We start from the raw sequence: 19,800 nt of genomic DNA, 5'->3' as shown, positions 1-19,800 counted from the left end.
TTGGAATGACCATTTTCTTTGCTTTTGCATGCATTGTGAAGTCTCTGCTCAAACAGCAGAGGATTTGAGGTGAGTTGGTGGAAGAGAGGAGCAGCAGGCTCGGAGATGCCAAGTGGGCAATTGCTTCTGAGTAGGATGGTGGCAGCATTTCTCCAGTTTTGTGGCTTCCATGAGAGATGGGGGGGGTGCAGCATACAGTTATTGGGAGCGGTGCGGCTCTTCTGAGGAGGGTGTCATTGCGGTAGAGGTTGATACAGGTCGGCGTGTCGGTGACACGTGGTGCTCTGTCTTGCAGGTGATGAACCTGGTGAATGCTGGGAAACCCCAGTTAGATAATGTGCTGCTGATGAGGATGAATTACGGACTGTGCTCTCTGCTTTGGTCCCTTGACTTACCTTTCAGTGGGTGGGGTAGGGTGAGAAGAGGGGGTAGGACATCAGGGTCAGTGGGAGGGCTCTTGAGGTTTTGTTAAATTGGGGGCAGATAGTGGGCCTGGGGCCTGTGTATGGCAGTGCGTGCGTCTCTGGGCGTTCTGTTTGGTTTTGTCTGATGTGAGTGTTACGCTGTATGGCATTAAAGTGGCAAGAGCTTTGCGTAGCTCTATATCTGTATTGTGTGACCTTGTCAAGCCAGTGTTCATGTGAGTGGGAATTGAGAAGATCTCAACTGAATTGTGAGGTAGCACGAGGGAAGCCTGTACATCAGCAATAGCTTTCATATTTTTCTTGCAGGTACCTTGTGGCAAGAAACTAGAAATGGTGAGTGATACTGGCAAAGCAACTCTGAGATGAGTTGGTAGAGTTGTGTAGTATGCCTAGTGTGCCTTAGTTATGTGATGTGTCAATGTTTGTCTTGACCCTCACTGTTGAGGACCCTCTGGCATACTCACATCCTACTCTGCGTGCAGTCACCATCCATTGCATTTTGCAGCCTTGAGTTATTGGCACAGTACCCATTCTGTCTTGGCAGTCAGTGTGATATAGAAGCTCAATGTTACTGATCCAGTTCAGCATTGTAGATGTATTTGGTTGGTCTTTCATGTAACTTAGTCTCAGACTAAACCACCAGGTCTCATCTCTGTGACTCTTTCTTGTGAGGTCTTCCAAGGGAATCTTCCCTGTGTCTTTGTAGTCTTTAGTCTTTCACAGCATTTTGTCTCAACTGCTCACTGGGGGGTTATCGCCCATATATCATTCAGTGTTCTGACATTCTCACACGGCAGGCCACACGGGGGTGTCTGTGTCACGTCACTGTCAGGCTGTGTCTTTTGGACTGGCATTAAGTCTACCCTGTGTGGTACTGTTGCATCCTTAGGCCATGTTTGTGAGCATGTAGATGTGTGTGTTTGAGGTGGTGCTGATTTGTGTGTTTGTAGCCATTCTCGATGGGGTGGAAAGGTCCCAGAAGGGGATGATAATGTGCTGGTGAATGTGGCCTGTTGGGGTGGAGGTGGTGTAGGTTGGTTTTGGAGATGGCCAGTAGTTATCAGTAAGCAGGCTCTAGAGTTCCCTCTTTTGGCTTTTGCAGGTACAATAGGGCCACCGGGATTCCAGAAGCCAATCCTTCCATGAAGTTTGCCGCAGTGTACAAAATGAAGCAAAGAAGGACCGGGAGGGGTACACAGAGGGAAACATATTCCTCTTCTTCCAGCTATGAGGGCCTGTGGTGTGGAATCACGTGAAGCGGTTGTGATGGCTTGAGGTGTATGATGGTGCGGTTCCAAGCATGGTTATGGTATTGGGGTGATCTGCCCCACTGACAGGTGATGGTTAGATAGAGTAGATGTTAAATGAGTGTTAGTTTCAGAAGGTGTCTATCCTTGTATGTGAGGATGTTTTTCATTTCAGGGTATATTGAATGTAGCGAGAGTTAATGCGTCTTTTAAAAACAGTGAAGAAACTGTTGAGCAGGGGGACTTCTTTATCTCCCTGACCTGGTTTATTGTCACTTAGTCCTGGCTGCTCTGTCGGGTGATGTTCATGGCCAGCGTTTGGGTGGATGTTAGGCTCAGGCCATGGTGTTCGCTGGCAGGGTGATTTTGGAGGCCTTCAGGAAGCAAGTTCTGAGGAGTGCCGCAGCAATGGGGCAAGGAACTGTTGTGGGGGTCAGATGGCCGTGTGGGTTTGCTGAGAGCAGGGGGTGGTTAGTGGGGTAGCTGAATGAGTGGTGTGTTTAGAATGTGTCTGCCTGTGCATGACTGTTTAATGTAACTGGGTTTTTTATTTGTTGCAGATGGTGTTTTTTGAGTAGGTAGAAAACAAAAAACCAGAATAAAAAAAACCCCAGCTGGGGGATTTTTTTTTTTTCCCCTGGCTGGGTTTTTTTTTCCCCGGTCCCGGCCACTCTGCAAGGTGACGATCGTCGCCAATGTTTGGATGCAGAGCGGTGTAGGGATGGGGTTTTTGCAGGCAGGGTGGTTTTGGAGGCCCCTGGGAACGGCATTCCTGAGGAGCCATGGAGCCACGGGGTGGGGGCGTGTTGTGGCGGTCAGGGAGGGGGATGGCTTTGCTGAGAGCAGGGGGGGGTTAGTGGGGTAGGTGAGTGCATGGTGTGTTTAGAATGTGTTTGCCTGTGCATGACTGCGTAATGTAATGTGGGTTTTTTTGTTGCAGGTGGTGTTTTTTTGAGTAGTTAAGGAAAAAAGTAAAATACCCTAACTGGGGGATTTTATTTTTCACCCGGGTCCTAGCCACTCAGCGAGGTGACAGTTGTTGCCTGTGTTTTGACATGGAGCAGTCTAGGGATGGCATTTTTGCAGGCAGGGTGGTTTTGTGTGGTCCTTGGGAATGGTGTTCCTGGAGTCACGTATGTCATAGTCTCTAAACAGTTACGAATCTAGTGAGTAAAGACGTGATGCTAATGGGCATGTGTGAAATGACCATAAGTGCTGTGAGAGGTAATAGTGGTAGGTAAAGCACTCATCATGGTTGTAGGGCTTTTGAAGTCCATAAGTTTTTGTGTAAGGTAGGTTCAATAAAGGTGTATTTGCTGTTGGTTCCAAGGTTCAATAAGTATGTAAAAGGTGGTTTGTAATGTGCATGTAGCGAAGGTGCTTGCAGTGCTTGTAAGGTTTCCAAAGTAAATAAAGGGTTTTGAGCAATGTAGGCTCAATGAAAGTGTATGTGCTCTTGGTTCGAACTCTAATAAAGAAGTAAAAGCTGTTTTGTAATGTAGCTTTAAAAAAGGTGTAGTTGCTGGGGTTGGCTCCAGTGTGGTTTTTTTGGATGTGTGACTTGGTCTCTCTCTGTACCTCTGTCTGACTCTGCTCCTCTGTCTTTCTCCTGGTCTGACTTTGCCCCTCTATGCCTGAGTTTGACTCTCTCTCTGTCTAGGTCTGACTCTTGTCTTAGAGTCTCTCTGACTTTGACTCTCTGCCTTAGCCTTTGTCTGTGTGTTTGTCTGTATTTGTATCTCTCTGTCTCGCTTTGACCCTCAGTCCCTCTCTGTCTGTCTGCCTCCCTCAGTCCCTCTCTGTCTGTCTCAGTCTATTTAGTTAAGAGGGAATTAGCAGCACTGGAACATGGTTGTTGCTTGGGAGTAATGAAATAAATAAAATTTTGGTTTTAAAAAATAAAACTGATTAGTCCTAGGCCTTTTGGCCATAGCTTGGGACTTACTATTTTTGATTCTTTTCCATACACAACTCTTGCACCGCTACACACTGAACCACCCCCAAACAAGCCCCCTCTACAAAACTTCACCTCCCTTCACAGCTGAAAACTCACTGCCCATGCACGACCCCACCACAGCAGTTACACCCACCCCTCCCACACTATCTCCCCCAAGTCCCTGTTTCCGCCCGGACCCTATTCGCGGTTGCACCTTGCCGCGGGTCACCGTTCCCGCCCGGACCCTATTCGCGGCTCCACCTTGCTGCGGGTCACTGTTTCCGCCCGGACCCTATTCGGGGTTGCACCTTGCCGCGGGTCACTGCTTCCGCTCGGACCCTATTCGGGGTTGCACCTTGCCGCGGGTCACTGTTTCCGCCCGGACCCTATTCGGGGTTGCACCTTGCCGTGGGTCACTGTTCCCGCCCGGACCCTATTCGGGATTGCACCTGCCGCCGGTCACTGTTCCCGCCCGGACCCTATTCGGGATTGCACCTTCCCCGCGCACGGCCGTGCCGATGGTCATGCTCGGGAAGTGCCGCCCCCCCCCCGTGCGCGCTGTCGGCGGGTGCTCGGGGCGCAAAGCGCGGAACGGCAGCGCCGGTGCCGATCTACGGCAATAACGGTTAGTGCTTCTGCCTCTTGCCCTCTTCCAGAGGCTGCACTGAGGACACGCTGCCTGGCCTTAATCCCGGTGCTGGTCGCTATAGTTACCGGGGGGGGGGGGGGGGGAGCGTGGGCCGGGCTGGAGGAGCCCCAGGGGCGGGCAGTGAGGCTGCGGGCAGTGGCCCCTCCCTGTCCGGGGCGGTGCTGGAGGAGGAGCCGGTGCGAGCCGAGGGAGCAGCAGAGAGAAGGGGAGCGGGGCCGCGCGGTCGTTCGCCTGGCGGCTGCCGGGGAAAGCCGCAACGGGGGGGGGGCCGCGCGTTGCGGCGGGACCGGCGGCAGAAGCCGCTCCGGGTCGGGGCCGGGCGGCGCTGCGCTCGGCCGGGCTTCTGGGTGCATGGGCGACGGGGTGTGGGGGGGGGAAGAATGGTGTCCCCGTAGGGTCAGAAAGGCGGGGCGGCCGGCTGTGGCGGTGTGGGAGGTGCTGTAGTCACGTGAGCGGGTCTTCCGGTCGGCAATGTTTGCTCCCCGGGGCACGCCGGGAGCTGTAGTTTTTTTGCACTCGGCTGCCCGGCAGCTGCGTCGCTCCCGGGGGCGCGCGCGGCACGGCACAGTCCTCGCTACCGGCGCGGCCCCGCGGTGCAGCGCGAGGGGCGGTTTTGTGGTGGGTTCGTGCGGTTTCCCGCGGGCTGCCCGCGGCTCTCCCAGGACCGGTGTGCCCGTGCCCCGGCAGTGCGCATGCGCGGTGGCGGCCCCCGGAAGTGCTGCAATCCCCAAGCGCTCCCCAAACCTGCCCGTGGGGCTCTGGGAGTGCAGGGTTGTGGGGTGGCTGCATTCACCCCACCCCTCGGCATCGCCCGTGGGGACTGCGGAGAGGGTCAGAGAGCAGACGGGGTGAGCTGTGCTGTGGGCCAGAAATGGAGGCAACGTTTTGCCTTCCTGGGGCTTGAGAACAGATGCATGTGGCTGATTGAGGGGCTCAGAAACAGACGGAGTTGTGTGGCTTTGGGCTCAGAAACAAAGGTCAAGTCGTGAATTTTTGGGACTTGAGAAGTGGCTCAGCAGGCAGGTTTTTGGGCTCAGAAAGAGGCACTAAGGCGGCTGGTTTGGGGGCCAAAAGCAGAATGCAGTTTGGCTGGTTTTGCAGGCAGGTGAGAGGTGGAGGGGTGTGGGAGGGCCTTGGGGGCTACGGGGGAAAGGAGGGGGTGGGGTTTGGGGTGGCATGGGACCCCGAAGCTTGGGAGGCTGGCGTGCACCAGGCCAAACTCCATGTCTGAGGTGGTCTCGGGGGGGAAACGCGCTTTTCAGACCCTACGTGCCCTCTTTGAGTTCAGCAATTATTTGTACGCTGCTTAGAATAATTATGACCTGATTAATAATACAAAGTAATGAATGCTTAGAGAACGTGCAAGGTGGATGTTTACTCCTAATACTCAAGCTCTGACAGTGATTGATTTACAGCCTTGTCAAAAGCCCAGGCTGTTGCCGGTAGCTGGAGCCTGTGAGGAGAAAGAGCTGAAATGAAGCGGAGTTTCAGTGCAGAGTTGAAGCGTCACCAAGCCAGACCTGTAGCCAGCAGGAGCTGGAATGAGACAGGGTGTCCGCTGTCTGGAGCCGGCATTAGCCAGAGCCACGATTCTCTGCGGCTGTGAGGAGCAGGAGCTGCAGCCGGACTGTCGACTGGCTGCAGCACCCCTTGGCTCGACGGCGGAGGCTCCTCAAAGAGCGCAGGATTTGAGGTGAGTTGGTGGGAGAGAGAGGAGCAGTCGGGCAGGAGCCACAGAGCAAGTGATTGCTTCTGAGTACAACGGATGCTTTACCTCTCTGGTTTTCTGGCTTCCATGGGAGATGATGGCTGCAACACCTGCTTTTTGGGGGCAGCACAGCACTTCCCAGGAGGGTGCTGTTGCGGTAGAGGTCAGTGCTGGCTGGCATGTCAGTGACTGGGGGCGCTCTGTCTTGCAGGTGATGGAGAGGAACCTGGTGAATGCGGGAGCATCCCAGTGAGATGATGTGCTCTTGATGAGGATGGATTCTGGAGCGTGCTCTCTGAAAGGTAAGTCAAGGGGCAAAAGCCGTGGGTAGGGTGGGGCCAGCAGAGGCTCTACCATCAGGGCTGTGGAGAGGGCTATTTAGGCTTCCTTAAGTCTGGGGGAAGAGAGCAGGGTCTGTCCCACAGGACGTGCATGTTCTGGCCTGTGTCAGTGTCCTCGTGTCATTTGTGGTGTCTGTGTTCTGTCTTGTATGCGGTGCCTTCCCCACGTCTCTGTGGTGCCCCGCGGGCTCTCTGCACGGCGCATGCACCGTGGTAGGCGTCCACAGGGTCTCGGATGCCTTGCTGCTTTGGAAAAGAGCCTGTTGAGCACTCCCTGTCTCGTGAGTGGAGCTTACGGCGTCTTTTGCATCACAGATGTTTGTGGAGGGTTGCCTTTGTGGAGGAGATCTGGGCCAGAATGACAGCTCTGCTCTTCAGAGTTCTGTTTCCATAGAGGTCCCTCCCCTACAGCACTTCACCCCCCGTGTCCTTGTGGGCCTTGGCCTTAAAGCCCGGCTCCTCCCACGTCGGTTGTTCTGGTTGTGTATTGTACTGCAGCACTCGCTGTCGGTTTTGACTACGCCTTGCTTTGCAGGGCTTTGTGTTCTGCAGGTGACACAGGGCCATCTGGATCCTCAGAGAAAATCCTTGAGCGAGGTTTGCCGGAGCGTACAAACGCAAGCGAAGGAGGAGCGGGAGCGGGGCCCGTTGCGAAACATCTTCCTTGGCTCCCGGTTAGGAAGGCTGACACCGTGGGGGCGTGTGGAGCAGTGACGCTGCCGAGGCGCACGGTGAGGCAGTTCCAGGGGTGGGTTTAGAATGGGGGTGATCTGCCACTGTGGCAGGTGGGCAGTGGAACGGATGTTTGGAGTGAGGGGTGGATCGAGTGGCTGTTGAATGAGCGTCAGTTTCTGAATGTGTCTAACCTTGTGCGTGTGAAGGTTTTTTCATTTCAGGTTGTATTTAATGTTGAGATAGTAAATGTTTTTTTAAAATTGTGTTTAAAAAGAAGCCCAGCTGGGGGTTCGGTGTCTCTCTTATTCAGACAGAACCCTTCCTCAGGCTTTCTCTGTGCCCCTGAGCTCTCTCACACTCTTCACTGCTGTCTTGGATGTCTCCATTCAGTCGCTCATCCCCTGAGGACATCTGTACATTGCTGGAACGCCTTGACTTTTGCACCGTGTCCCAGAGCCGCCTTCTGTCTCTCTTTCAGTCTCAGCACCCTGCTCCTGCTGTCACCACGCCTACTGAGGCCAACCTCGTGCCCCGCAGCCCTCTTTTGGCACCGTGGCGCACTCTGCACCCTCCTTCCTCCCTGAGACCCTTTCCTGATGCCACCTTTCATCTGCAGAACGCTCACGTTGTCCTCTGTGCTAGCTAGGATACCTACCTGGTCCCCTGAGGACACCTGCAGTTTCTTCAAATCCCCTCCGAACTTCTTCATCATGTCCTTGAGCATTCTTTTGGGTGTCCTCCTCTGCTGCTGTCACGATGCCTCCTGAGGTCTTGGATGATCCCTGCAGCACACTTTTAGCCCTGTAAGTCTCCTTTGGACTTGTTTTGTTGCAATAGCACCTCTCCTAAGATCTCTGTTCCCAAAAAAGAGCATTCTTTTTCTTCTTTATGCCACCTAGGATGCCTCCTCAGACCTTCTTTGTGTACCACAGCCCTGTTTTAGCTCTGTAGCGGGCTTGGATTCTCTCTCATGCCCTCAGAAACCCATCCTCAGGTGTGTTTGTACCTCAGAGCACTCTTAATCATCCTCTGTGCCATCTAGGGTGTCTCCATTTGGTCCCCGCCTCCCGACGACATCTGTACTGTTCAAATCCCCTCCAGACTTCCTTTCTCATGTCCCTGAGCCTTCTTTGGCGTCTTTGGCCCAATCAGGACCTCTCTAAGGGTGTCATGATGCCTATCGATGCCTTCAAGGATGCCCCTAGCAGACTTCTAGCTTTGTAGCAGACCTCGCAGCCATCTCATTCCCTCAGAGGGCTTCCCGAGTGTTCCTGCTATCTGTGACCCAGCCCAGTCAGTCTGTCCTCCCTTCCCTCTAGCCGTGCCTCTGTTCGTTCCCTGGTCCTCTGATGACGTATTTCCTTGGTTCAGATCCCCTAGGGATTTAATCGTCATGTCCCCAGTCCTTTTTCTGTCTCTCTGACTCCCTCGGGACAGTTCTCCTCCCAGTCACGATGCCTCCCAAGACCTTCCTTGTGGTCCGGTTCCATCCTGTAGCACTTTAGGTGGGGCCATCTTTGAGCCGCACACGAACTCATTTGTTCCTCTGTGCTAGCCAGGATTCCCGTGTTTAGTTCCCAGCCACCCAAGACCATCTGTACTCTGCTCAGGTGATCACCTGAGTTCCTCCTGGTTGTCCCTCAGCCTTCGTTTATCCATCAGCCCCGCCCCCACGATCCCTCTCCTCACAGTCGCAGTGCCTGCTGAGACCTCCCTCGATCTCCGCAGCCCCTTGAGGCACTCGATCTCCTTTTCTCTCTCTCTTGTTCTGTCAGAGCCTCCCTCCTTTCTTTGCTGTGCAGCGCTCCTTTTTCTTTCTCTCTGCCATCGAGGGTGTCTCCGTTTGGTTGTTCTCTCAGTCATCTGTAGTTTGCCCAGATGCCCTCCTGAGACTCCAGGGCCCTCGCTGTGTCTGCAAGGCTTGTTTTCTTACCGTGCTTCCTCCTAACTCCTCTACTCTGTATAACAGTGTCTTCCGAGTCCTTTTGCGTACTCCACCGCGCTCTTGTGGCACTTCAGCTCCCTTTGGATTTTGTTTTTTGGCGCTCTTCAGAGCACTCTTCTCTTACTCTCTGGCGTGTCAGCCTGCACACGTATGTGGGTTGGAACTGCCCTGCCTGGGGGCACAGCGATGTCGGTCAGGGGAAGAATAGCACTAAGAGTCTGTAGTTAATGTTGATTTGCCTGGACTGTTTAGGTACAGCCCGTACAGCCCCCTCGCAGCAAGCAGCCCTCAGCAGCAGGCAAGGATGTCACGGGGATGACCGGAGCTATCTGGGAGAGGCTGCGGGAGTGGTAGTTGAACAGATGGAATCTCAAAGGTGTTAAGGCTCCTTGTGTGTAGGGCTTAATGCTGTTTTATTTTTATGGTTTTTTTTAATGGCAGGCTGTAATGACACCCTAGACGGTGTTCCTACATGGAGTCAAGAACTCTGGAATTGTTAAGCTGTCACTCAACATCCAGGTGACTTGCTTAAAAGTTTTTTTCAGATCCAGAGGGACAATATATGCACCAAAGAGTGACAGAGGCAGCGAGCAGGGCACTGTAAGAAGGTGGGTCAGCGTGTGGTGTCGGAGGAGAAGACATGACTGGTTGCTACATGACTGGCTTATCGGTTTGGGGGTTTTTTTGTTTTGAAGGTGCAAAGCAGGATATCGGCACCGGAGGTGACTCGGGCAAGGTGAGATGAGTCGGCTGAGTTATTTTTCAGTTATTTTTCATGTGTCGTACTGTTGGTGAAGCTAGAAGCATCTCCTGTTGTCTGTGTCTTACAGGTGGTACCCAGGCCTCGACGTGGCGACCAGTAAATGTCAGAGGCAGGGTGGGTGAGTGGCCAAGGTAACGGGGCAGGAGATGGCAGTCGGTGTGGGCAGGCTGCAGGTTCAGCTTGTGCCTCTCGCTTTGGTTTATGCAGGTGCCACATGTAGGCTGGGAGGGGCGAAGCCGCGTGCCGCTGAGCAGTCCAGGACAATGAGGCGGTTGTCGGCTGGGTCAGGGTTTTCGTGCAGAGAATCATGTGGCAGCTCAATGAAGCATTTCTCTTTGGTTTTGCAGGAGCCGGGCAGGCTGCCTTTGGAATCGGATGAGCGTTTGAGGTGAGCTGGGTAGTAGAGAGCAGGAGCACGGTGCTGGTGATTTCTCGCAAGCACAGTGGTAGCTCTGTGTCTTTTGGTATCGTAGGTGCCACGGGCCACGCTGGCCGCAGCGTCCAACACTGGACTCTGCGCAGAGCAGCTGAGCGGAAAGCCCTGTGGCTGTTGAGGTGGAGGGTGTTGTGGCAGAGGTGTGTCAGCTGATGTGATTCTGACTGCTGGCACTGGTTTTTTTTGCAGATGATGAAGAGGAACTTGGCAGCTGCAGGAATGTCCCGGTTAGCTGATGTGGTTTTTGTTGAGGATGGATTCAGACCCCCGGCCCTCTGAAAGCTGAGTTGAGGGATGAGGGACCGCTGCCCTACAGTGTCTAATCTTGACTTCAGTTAGAAAGAGACTTTACAAAATGGAAATCTTTCTCAAGGAAGTTTCATTTTATGAACTCTCCATCAGAGTGGATCTTCAGAGATGATGTATTTGGCAGTAGTACTCTTGGGCGGTGCAGCTGGCCCAACATCCCTGCTAATTATGGAACACACCAAACCCCCCCCCCTCGTCAAGTTGTACGGGTGTATTTTGGAGATAGACAGTCTAATGGTATCAGCTCACAGCTGGGCGAGTTCAGGGAATGCAAAAGGAAAATCAAATACTTACACATCTAATAAAAACACTTCTATAAGCGTATGCCCACCTTTATACTAAAGAGTGAAGGACTGAGCTTTATTGTTTGTTTTACTCTTTAAAGTTTTACACTTCACTTCTGATTTTATTGACCCAGCAAGCAGGATGTGCAGCAGCAGCAGCGCAAGGGCTGCGGCTGTCGCGGCGGATCCGTCAGCCGTAGGTTGTGATGACGGTACGACCTCGTCCTGCAGCCTCACAGGGTTCCCTCCCTGCAGCCCTGCTGTAAGGACGGGATGAGACATTCCAACACCACCAAGAGCGTTTGCTTTTATGGGCAGAATGTGCTCGGGATCGTATCGATTGGCCTTGCTGGTGATTTGAGGAGTTGAAATTGCTCCGGCCTTGCCAGGGTGTGTTGTATGTGGAGCTGATTAGATCAGGTGAGTTCAGGATGGCCGGGCTGTCTGTGGGCAGTCCCAGCTGCTGTTCTCATTATGCAAGAAGCCAGAAAATTAACTATGGTGCAGAAGATAACAATGCACGTCCCTCATGCTGTACTTACTGCACTGGAACACAAAGGACGTTACTGGCTTGCGCCGAGTCATTTGTTACGGTATCAAGCCCTGTTATTGGAGCAAGACGACATCACCTTAGAAAAAAGTACGGTACTAAATCCTGCATCTTTAATGCCGACAGAGAAGAAAAATGACTCTAACCTTGATTGTTTACAAGTGATTGAACAGGCGTATGCCAGCAGACCAGACCCGAGAGATGCTCCCCTCCAAACTCCAGCTGAGGAACTGTATATACTGACGGAAGCAGTTGCGTTTTGAAAGGAATAAGAAAGGCTGGTTGTGCTGTGGTGACACTAACTGAGGATTGGGAAGTTAAAGCATTGTCTCCAAATACCTCTGCACAAAAGGCTGAAATAATTGCCTCAACCAGGCCTTTGGAATTAGCCAAAGGAAAAAGAGTCAGTATCTATACAGACTCTAAATATGCTTTTGGGGTTGTTCATGCCCATGGCGCTATTTGGAAAGAATGAGGACTTTGATCTGCCAGTGGCACACCTATAAAGCACATAGCAGAGATTTTAAACTTGCTGGAAGCAGTACAGAAGCCGGAGTCACCGTGATACATTGTAAAGCACATCAGAGAGGAAATGCGGATGTAATCCAAGGAAATCGGAGGGCAGATGAAGCTGCAAAACCAGTGACGCTCAGTGCTCCTTGTGTTCTAATTCCATCAAGGGAAATGCAAGTAGAATCCCTGAGGTCTAAAGAGAAAGAAAATAAATTGGCTGAGTTACTAAAGCACAAAAGCACGGTGGAGGGTGGTAGATTACCCCACACGGGCAATGTGTAGTGACTCCTGAAAACATGAAAAGGTTAACGACTAAAACCCGTGAAGAAACGCATGTGGGAGCAGAAGCAGCGGTCGGATCAGGAAGACGTTATGCAGTCGGGGTCAAAATGTTGCTCACTGCCAAAAGTGTGAGTAACCCCTGTGAAATTTGTTTTAGGAACGATCCAAAGATACAAGCCCGACGCCCTCCGGGAGAGGTAAGAAAAGGCATAACTCCTAGTGAGTATTGGCAAATAAATTTTTCAGAATTGCCAAGGTGTAACCAGTACTGATGTTTATTGGTACTGGTGGATGCCTTCTCTGGTTGGCCTGAAGCTTTCCCATGTCAAACCAGCAAGGTAACAAAGGATTTACTAAAAGAAATTATTCCAAGGTTTGGGGTTTCTTTACGAATGTCCTCTGACAGAGGTCCACATTTTATAGCTGAGGTTGTCAAGAATATGAGCAAAATACTAGGGATGGGGTGGAACCGACACACCCCCTGGGGGCCCCAATCCAGTGGACAGGTAGAAAGAATGAATCAAACACGAAACTGACAAATTGCTAAATTATGCCAGGAAGTCCAAGGAAAATGGGTTGAAGCTTTGCCACTTGCCCTGCTGAGGATTAGAGTGACTCCTAGAACTAGAGGAAGGATAAGCCCATGTGAAAGTCTATACGGCAAACCTTCTAATGTCAGTCTGACAGGGAGGCCCCAATGCTTGCATCTCGTAGGGGAAAAGGTATGAACCGAATACGTTATTGAGGTCCATCCACAAATGTGTCCTTTTAAGAGCACCTGTACCCCTTGATTTCCCGGCACACTCTTTCTGTGCCAGAGATCAGGTCTGCCTATGGACGTGGAAGGACGATCCCCTTGATGAACAGCGGAAGGGACCCTATCGAGTGTTGCTAACCGCGAGCGCTGCTGTGAAGCTGGGACGAGCGGAACCCTGGGTCCATGACACGAGGGTAAAGGAAACACCTCCTGGGCTGGGGCGTCTGTACCTAAGGGACCTTGGAAATTCACTTTAAGATGCAGTTAACGAATCGCACCTGCAATGCTGCTGAAACATTGGTTCATCTAGGTTGTACACAAGGAACATCTCTGGTTTGTATCCTTACAAGTGTGGGGAGAATAGCCGTATTAACCTGTTTGTACAGAGAATTTAACCTGTGCTAAGGATGGACATCAGAGTTGGAGATTGAAGTCTTCGGAAGTTTATGAGCGCTTCCGTTAGATGGTATTGAGCGTCAGTTCTTGATGATTGGAACTTGTTGCTTAATTCAGCGTATGGCGCTTTGGAGACAAAAAACCTAGAAAAGAACGGTGTGAGCCTTGCGTTGTTTACAACAGGGTAAGCCTCTCGGGGGGGAATTGCTACCAAGTGCTTTGCACTTGCCAGCGGCCGCGGTTAATCCCGGTGCTGGTCGCTATAGTTACCGTGGGGGGGGGTGGGGAGCGTGGGCCGGGCTGGAGGAGCCCCCGGGGCGGGCAGTGAGGCTGCGGGCAGTGGCCCCTCCCTGTCCGGGGCGGTGCTGGAGGAGGAGCCGGTGCGAGCCGAGGGAGCAGCAGAGAGAAGGTGAGCGGGACCGCGCGGTCGGTCGCCTGGCGGCTGCTGGGGAAAGCCGCGACGAGGGGGCCGCGCGGTGCGGCGGGACCGGCGGCAGAAGCCGCTCCGGGTCGGGGCCGGGCGGCAGCGGCGCTTCCCGGAGCCGCGCGGGGGCCGCGCTCGGCCGGGCTTCAGGGTGCGTGGGCGATGGGGGGGGTGGGAAGGACGGTGTCCCCGCAGGGTCAGAAAGGCGGGACGGCCGCCTGTGGCGGGGGGGGGGGGGGGGTGTGGGCTGCTGTAGTCACGTGATCGGGGCTTCCGGTCGGCCATGTTGTCTCCCCGGGGCACGGCGGGAGCTGTAGTTTTCGCGCACTCTGCTGCCCGGCAGCTGCGTCGCTGCCGGGCGCGCGCGGCACGGCACAGTCCTCGCTACCGGCGCGGCCCCGCGGCGCAGCGCGAGGGGCGGTTTTGTGGCGGGTTCGTGCGGTTTCCCGCGGGCTGCCCGGGGCTCCCCGAGGACCGGTGTGCCCGTGCGCCATCAGTGCGCATGCGCAGTGGTGCCCCGGTGCTGCCGCTGCAATATGGCGGCTGGAGGGGCGAGATTGCTGGCGGCGGGTGAGGGCCGAGGGGAGTGGTGGGGCGGGGGTGTCTGCTGCCCGCCGGCCGCTGGCGGGGGCGGGACGGGAAGCTTCACTCCGCCGCTGCGGCAGGGTCCCGTTCCGCTGGAGGTGAGGCGGGCCGGGGCAGCCCCGGGCAGTTCCCCGAGAGCTGGTAGAGGGGAAGAGGGGCAGTTGCCGGGCGCCTCCGCAACTCGCCAGAGCTCCCCCTGAGCCGGCTCTGGCCCCGCTCACCCAGTGCAGCTGCCTCGAGCTCCAGCACCTGCCCTGAAGCCTGTCCCGTAGCCCCAGGCCACCGCCAAGCCCTGTGGTGAGGGCAGCAGGCTGGTCCTCGGTGCGTCTGCAGAAGCCCCTGTGGAAGGTGGGGCTCCGGCTGGGGGCGATCTAAGGTAGTAATGGTCAGTGCTGCTTCTTTCCCTCTTCCAGAGACCGTGCTGAGGCCGCGCTGGTCTGTTCCTGTCCTGGGGATGCTGTTCACTGCACTCACCTCGGGCTTGTGTGGGGTGTCTCTGCCTGGCCTTGTGCTTCTCACAGCATGGGGGCAAAAAGGGACAGGCGGAGCCCTTCCCGGCTGTGGACCGTGGCCAGGAGCTGCTGAAGCTGGAGAGGCCAGAGAAAGAGAAAGAAGGAGAAAATCAAGGCTATGTGGGCAGCGCCCGCCTCCCAGTGCAGGAAGAGAGAGCCTGCCTCTGTGGGTGAGGAAGGAGCCCTCTTCACAGTCCGCAGCAGGCCAGGCCGCCAGCGTGCACCCAGGGTCTGCGTGCGTCACCCCAAGCGCAGTACGGCCGCGTAGTGTGCGAGCGAGTGAGGCTGCGTGTGTCGGAAGCCTGGTCTTGTAAGAGGTGAGAGACACCCGCGTATTCTTTGAGGGGGAGGACAGCCAGGCGACTGGATTTTCAGAAGAAGAAGAGGGGCAGGAGGAAGGAAGGAGAAAGAAGCATCTGACCCGTCAAATTCTCCTGGCAGTGCCGAGAGCGAGAGCTGCGGTGAGTCCTGGGCCTTCGGGGCCCTGTCACCCGTCTTGTGCGTCCCGGTCCCTTCCTGCCCCTCTCCTGCACCTCTCTCTTTTCCATGCTGCTGTTATTTCTGCCCCCCCCCCCCCCCTTTCCTATACCTCTCCTTTATTCTTCTGTCCTGCTCCTCCGTCCTTCCTTTCCCACTTTCTCTCTCTTGTCCTACTGCTCCCTTTTCTCATTTCTCTCTGCGCTTTTGTCCTGCCTCTCCCTCCTTTTTTTCATCTTCTGTCTCTGCGCTTAGTGCCGTCATTTTTTAAATTTTCATTCTACGTCTTTTAGTTTGCTGTCACTATTTCGTGTTTCCTTAGGGCCGTCACTTTTTAAATTTTCTTTTTTCTACCTCTGTTCTAGTTCGGTGTCCATGTGTGATCATTTTTTCCTTTATTTCACCAATGCCTGTTGCTTTTAAAATGTTCTTTTTCCCTTCAGTGTCTTTTTAATGAGTTCTTCTCTTTCCTTAATGCCCTCTCTGTCTTTTTAAATCGTCCCCTCTTTTGTTTGCTGTGGCTACTTTTTAGTTCCAGGGCATGGTTGGACCAGATGACCTGCAAGAGTTCCCTTCCCACCTCAAACCGTTCTGCAGGTCGGGAGTCACAACTGTCACATCCAGGGCCGTGAGCTACCACAGGTGTGAGACAGTTGCCCCAGGCTTCAAGGCCATCCCGAGCGCCTGCTGCTTTACTCCGGCCGCAGCGCTCCTGAAGAAGAGGAGAAGATAATTTTGCAGTGGTCAGGGCTTTTAGGGCTCAGTGGTCGTGCTCAGTGGGTTGCGTGGTTGGGTGGTTTGAAGGGACAGTCCGAGAGGGCATCTGAAATGCCCTTGCAGGGTGGAGGGAGGCAGGAAAGCGGCGGGTTAGAGCTGGCAAGGGACTGCCCCGGGCTGGGGGGCGGTGTGGCCGTGGGTGCCAGTACCTCAGCTGCTGTGTCGGCATTGCGGGAGCTGTGGGGGTCGTGGACTTTACTCTGCCTCCCTCCAGAAAGCTTTGGCTGACGAAGTTATGCCACAACAGAGACTGCAGCCGTCAGCACCACGGGATGCTGATAATGACCAGCACAGGCCTCGCTGTACTGTCGTTTTCCCTGCTGCTTGCAATGGATCTGCAGTGGCCTTTGATTCGCGGAAAAAGATTCTACAACTCGAAATGGAGTTATAAAGCAGGTATGTTTTACTCCAGCCGGGGTGCAAGGGGATTTCTCCACAAAGCTTGCACACCACCAGCACATTTTACCAAAAACTTACAGAGTGTGGATATACATATTCACTGGATTACATAATACAAACATGCATATGCATGAGTAAGGCTGGATTAGTTCTAGAGGCGGGTGCCAGCAGTTTATGTTATCTTTGCACCTGCGCATTGCCTCCTGGGGGGCGTCTTCGGGGTCTTTGGGAGGAAGGCTCGTAGTCTTTCTCACCTTGTGTTTTCCCCGGAGCATGCGCAGATTCTCTTAGCCAATTTCTTGAACAACAAAAATGTTTTTCAGCCGGTTTACTCATGCTATCTTATTTAAGGGAAGCAATGAAACTTCTGCCATCCGTATATGGCTATCTTTACTCATTACCGAGGCCCAGCTAGTTAGAGCACACCTGATCCTCAAGGACAAAGCCATGATGTTTTGCTGAACACTGCAGTTCTTGGTAGATTTTCACAGTAAACTGCTTTGTTTTGATGAATACAGCAGTCCTTGGTAAAATTCTACAGAACAGTCCGGGCAAGCAGGATTGTTAGCAATATTAAAAAATACTATAAGTAATACTATAACTTGCTAGAAGTAAGGAAATAAGTTGCTAAGCAGTTTTCTACAAGTAAATAAGTCTTTCCCCCCCCCCCCCCCCCCCCCCCCCAAAACAGTTTTCTTTTCTTTCCTTGAAGAACATCGATGGTGGGAAAGCTTATTTGGATGGTCACCAACAGCAACAGGACTGTTTAATTCCATGTTTCACTCGGTCTGATTTTCCTAATTCCAACTTTAATATGTTTAGTACTTCTAATAGTATTGTATATTAAGGTTTGGAGGATGGTTAAACAGATCACTCAGTTACAAAAGTATCCCTGTGTGTATACTTCCCTAAAATATTTTTTTTTAATAGAAGCTAATAAAACACAAAATTCCCTTCAATTATAATTGGATTATGGCATCATCTGTTTATAGGCATAGAGGCAACCACACTGCCAGTCTATGGACAAGATAAATTGACTTTAGTCATGGGGTGGATTGTGGTGGTGCAATTCTTACCCCTCCCCGCTCCTCCTTGTTGGGCTGCTTGGTGCTAGGTGTGATTCCACCCACATTCCCCCGAGCTATACACCGATCTGTGGAGATAAAGCAATCATCTCGTCCTCGGTGTCTTTTGCAGGGCTTTTCCGAGCTGTCATTATGCTACTTGTCTGACTTTGGCTCACTGTTTGACATATGATTCCCACTGCACTCGCAACAGTCGTGGCTATGTAATAATGTTCTCTCTTATCTCCTTAACCTGCATTGCTCTAAATTTCTCATCTCCCGGAGTTTTGCTCGCTATTGGTGTGTGTGAAGGTGCCTTGGCTCTAAAAAGATGCCTGACGCATACTGCTTACATCTCAGAAGAGCCACAAGAAATGAAGTACTGTAGCCCAGGTAATAGATTGTGAGGGTGGGAAAGTGGCTGTGGGGGGCAGAGCAGCCGCCTGAGGGGAAGGGGGCGGGACCTGCCTGTGGGAAGGGCGAAGGGCGGGAAAGTCGCTGTGAGGGGCGGAGCGGCCGCCTGAGGGGAAGGGGGCGGGACCTGCCTGTGGGAAGGGCGAAGGGCGGGAAAGTCACTGTGAGGGGCGGAGCGGCCACCTGAGGGGAAGGGGGCGGGACCTGCCTGTGGGAAGAGCGAAGGGCGGGAAAGTCGCTGTGAGGGGCAGAGCGGCCGCCTGAGGGGAAGGGGGCGGGACCTGCCTGTGGGAAGGGCAAAGGGCGGGAAGTCATGATGAGGGGCGGAGCGGCCGCCTGAGGGAAAGGGGGCGGGACCTGCCTGTGGGAAGGGCGAAGGGCGGGAAAGTCGCTGTGAGGGGCAGAGCAGCCACCTGAGGGGAAGGGGGCGGGACCTGCCTGTGGGAAGGGCAAAGGGCGGGAAAGTCACGATGAGGGGCAGAGCGGCCACCTGAGGGGAAGGGGGCGGGACCTGCCTGTGGGAAGGGCAAAGGGCGGGAAAGTCGCTGTGAGGGGCGGAGCGGCCGCCTGAGGGGAAGGGGACGGGTCCAGCCCTGCCAGATGCAGCCAGGAGCCCAGAGCAGATGAATGCCCGTCGCAGTCGTCCCTGCGGGAAGCACTGGAGCACCAACTGGGTGGGAAAAGCTGACCTGTGAGGTTTTTTCGGGGGGGGGGGGGGGGTGGGGGGGGTGGGCGGCACAGCCGGGATTCGGGTGGTGCTGTGGTGAGCTCTGTCCATGGGCCGGCGTCCCTCTCAGACCCAACGGCGTCCCTCTCAGACCCAATGGCGTCCTTCTGCCCTTGCAACAGCTGGTGGCGGAGAAGAAAGAAGAGACAAACATGGCGTGCGGAAGGACCCGCAAGGCAAGAGAGAGTGGCAGGAAGAGTGGAGGAAGTCTAGGCAACAAGTGGAGGAAAGAGAAGGGTGCTCTGGGCAAAGCAGCACTGTGAGGGGCGGAGCGGCCACCTGAGGGGAAGGGGAGCACCGTCGCCGCCTGCGGGCGGGGGGGAGCGCCGTCACCGCGAGGCAGGGTGGGGGTGGACTGGAGCTGCCTGGGGGGGGAGCGCCATCGCCTCAGGGGCTGAGGAGGGTCCAAGGCCCCACTGGACGCAGCCAGGAGCCCGGAGCAGACGAGTGCCCATCACAGTCGTCCCTGCAGGAAGCACTGAAGCACGAACTAGGTGAGAAAAGCTGATCTGAGGTTTTTTCGGCTGGGGCGGGGGGGGGGGGGGTATGGGGGGGGGCGCGGAGTGCTGTGGGGACCTCCCTCCGGGGGCCGGCTTCCCTCTGTGCTCTGGGTGGGGGAGCTGCTGCCTGACTGCACCCTCCTTCTGAGCAGCAGCTCCTGGAGAAGAAAGACGAGGCATCATGAGGAGTGGCGGGCTGAAGGGAGGAGCGGAGCAAGAGAAGGGAGCTCTGGGCAAAGGCGCCTCCCCGCTACCGGGGCTGCGGTCACACAAGACCATTGTCAGCACCTTTGGTGCCCTGGCCAGCGATGCACTGGGTGACCTCCCTGTAAGCAGGGCTCGGGTCTCTGGTCTTTTGCCACCTTGCCCCACGGTTTGGCTGCCCAGAGAGAAGGGTGGCCCTGTCAGGAGAGTGAGCGGCGCTGTCTCCGTGCTGAGAGGGAAATGGGGCTCTCCAGACCCCACGCCCACCCTGTAAGCAGGGGAGGGCTGTTTACCCAGCCCTGGCGGCTTTCTGGCTGCTGGTGGCCTGGCCAGTATGACCTCCTGGAGTCGGGGCGTGTCACGGCATTTGTCCCTTGGCCAGCCGTGAAGGCCCGTGGCACGTTGAGTCCCTGTGGCCTCCGTGCATCCTGGGGGGCAGGTCTGGGGCTCTGCTCTCCTGCTTGTGGGAAGGGATGGCTCCCCAGACACTGGCTGCACAGA

General features: G+C 54.6%; 1 protein-coding gene across 22 annotated transcripts; it reads left to right on the top strand.

Annotated features, from left to right (window-relative positions):
* The first annotated feature begins 4,138 nt into the window (after positions 1–4,138).
* Positions 4,139–17,349, top strand: LOC141946256 (uncharacterized). 22 transcript variants are annotated; one of them, XR_012629790.1, is made up of 11 exons: positions 5,465–5,950; positions 6,177–6,267; positions 6,842–7,037; positions 7,460–9,534; positions 9,622–9,662; positions 9,757–9,785; positions 10,037–10,077; positions 10,315–13,400; positions 14,639–15,856; positions 16,206–16,387; positions 17,082–17,349. XR_012629790.1 is itself a non-coding variant. In XM_074875715.1 (10 exons), the coding sequence occupies exons 2-7, from the start codon at positions 6,234–6,236 to the stop codon at positions 10,316–10,318; spliced, it is 486 nt and encodes a 161-aa protein (XP_074731816.1). In that variant the 5' UTR covers positions 5,465–5,950; positions 6,177–6,233; the 3' UTR covers positions 10,319–13,400; positions 14,639–15,198; positions 16,206–16,387; positions 17,082–17,349. The 22 variants fall into 22 exon arrangements, 6 of the variants coding, with proteins under 6 accessions (XP_074731816.1, XP_074731818.1, XP_074731817.1 ...); XR_012629789.1 differs by having other exon boundaries at positions 9,757–9,803; XR_012629786.1 differs by having other exon boundaries at positions 9,757–9,807.
* The last annotated feature ends 2,451 nt before the right edge of the window (positions 17,350–19,800 follow it).

Source organism: Strix uralensis, chromosome 8 (genome assembly GCF_047716275.1).
Source record: "Strix uralensis isolate ZFMK-TIS-50842 chromosome 8, bStrUra1, whole genome shotgun sequence".
NCBI classification, from domain to species: Eukaryota; Metazoa; Chordata; class Aves; order Strigiformes; family Strigidae; genus Strix; species Strix uralensis.
Note: the sequence above shows the minus strand (reverse complement) of the source record. Positions and strands in the feature narration are given on the sequence as shown.

Coding starts and splice junctions, on each gene's coding strand:
- LOC141946256 (XM_074875711.1), top strand. CDS start 14,177: ATGGCGGCTGGAGGGGCGAGATTGCTGGCGGCGG. Junction 14,211..14,638: donor GGCGAGATTGCTGGCGGCGG/GTGAGGGCCGAG, acceptor TCCCTCTTCCAG/AGACCGTGCTGAGGCCGCGC. Junction 15,857..16,205: donor AGGGCCGTGAGCTACCACAG/GTGTGAGACAGT, acceptor GCCTCCCTCCAG/AAAGCTTTGGCTGACGAAGT.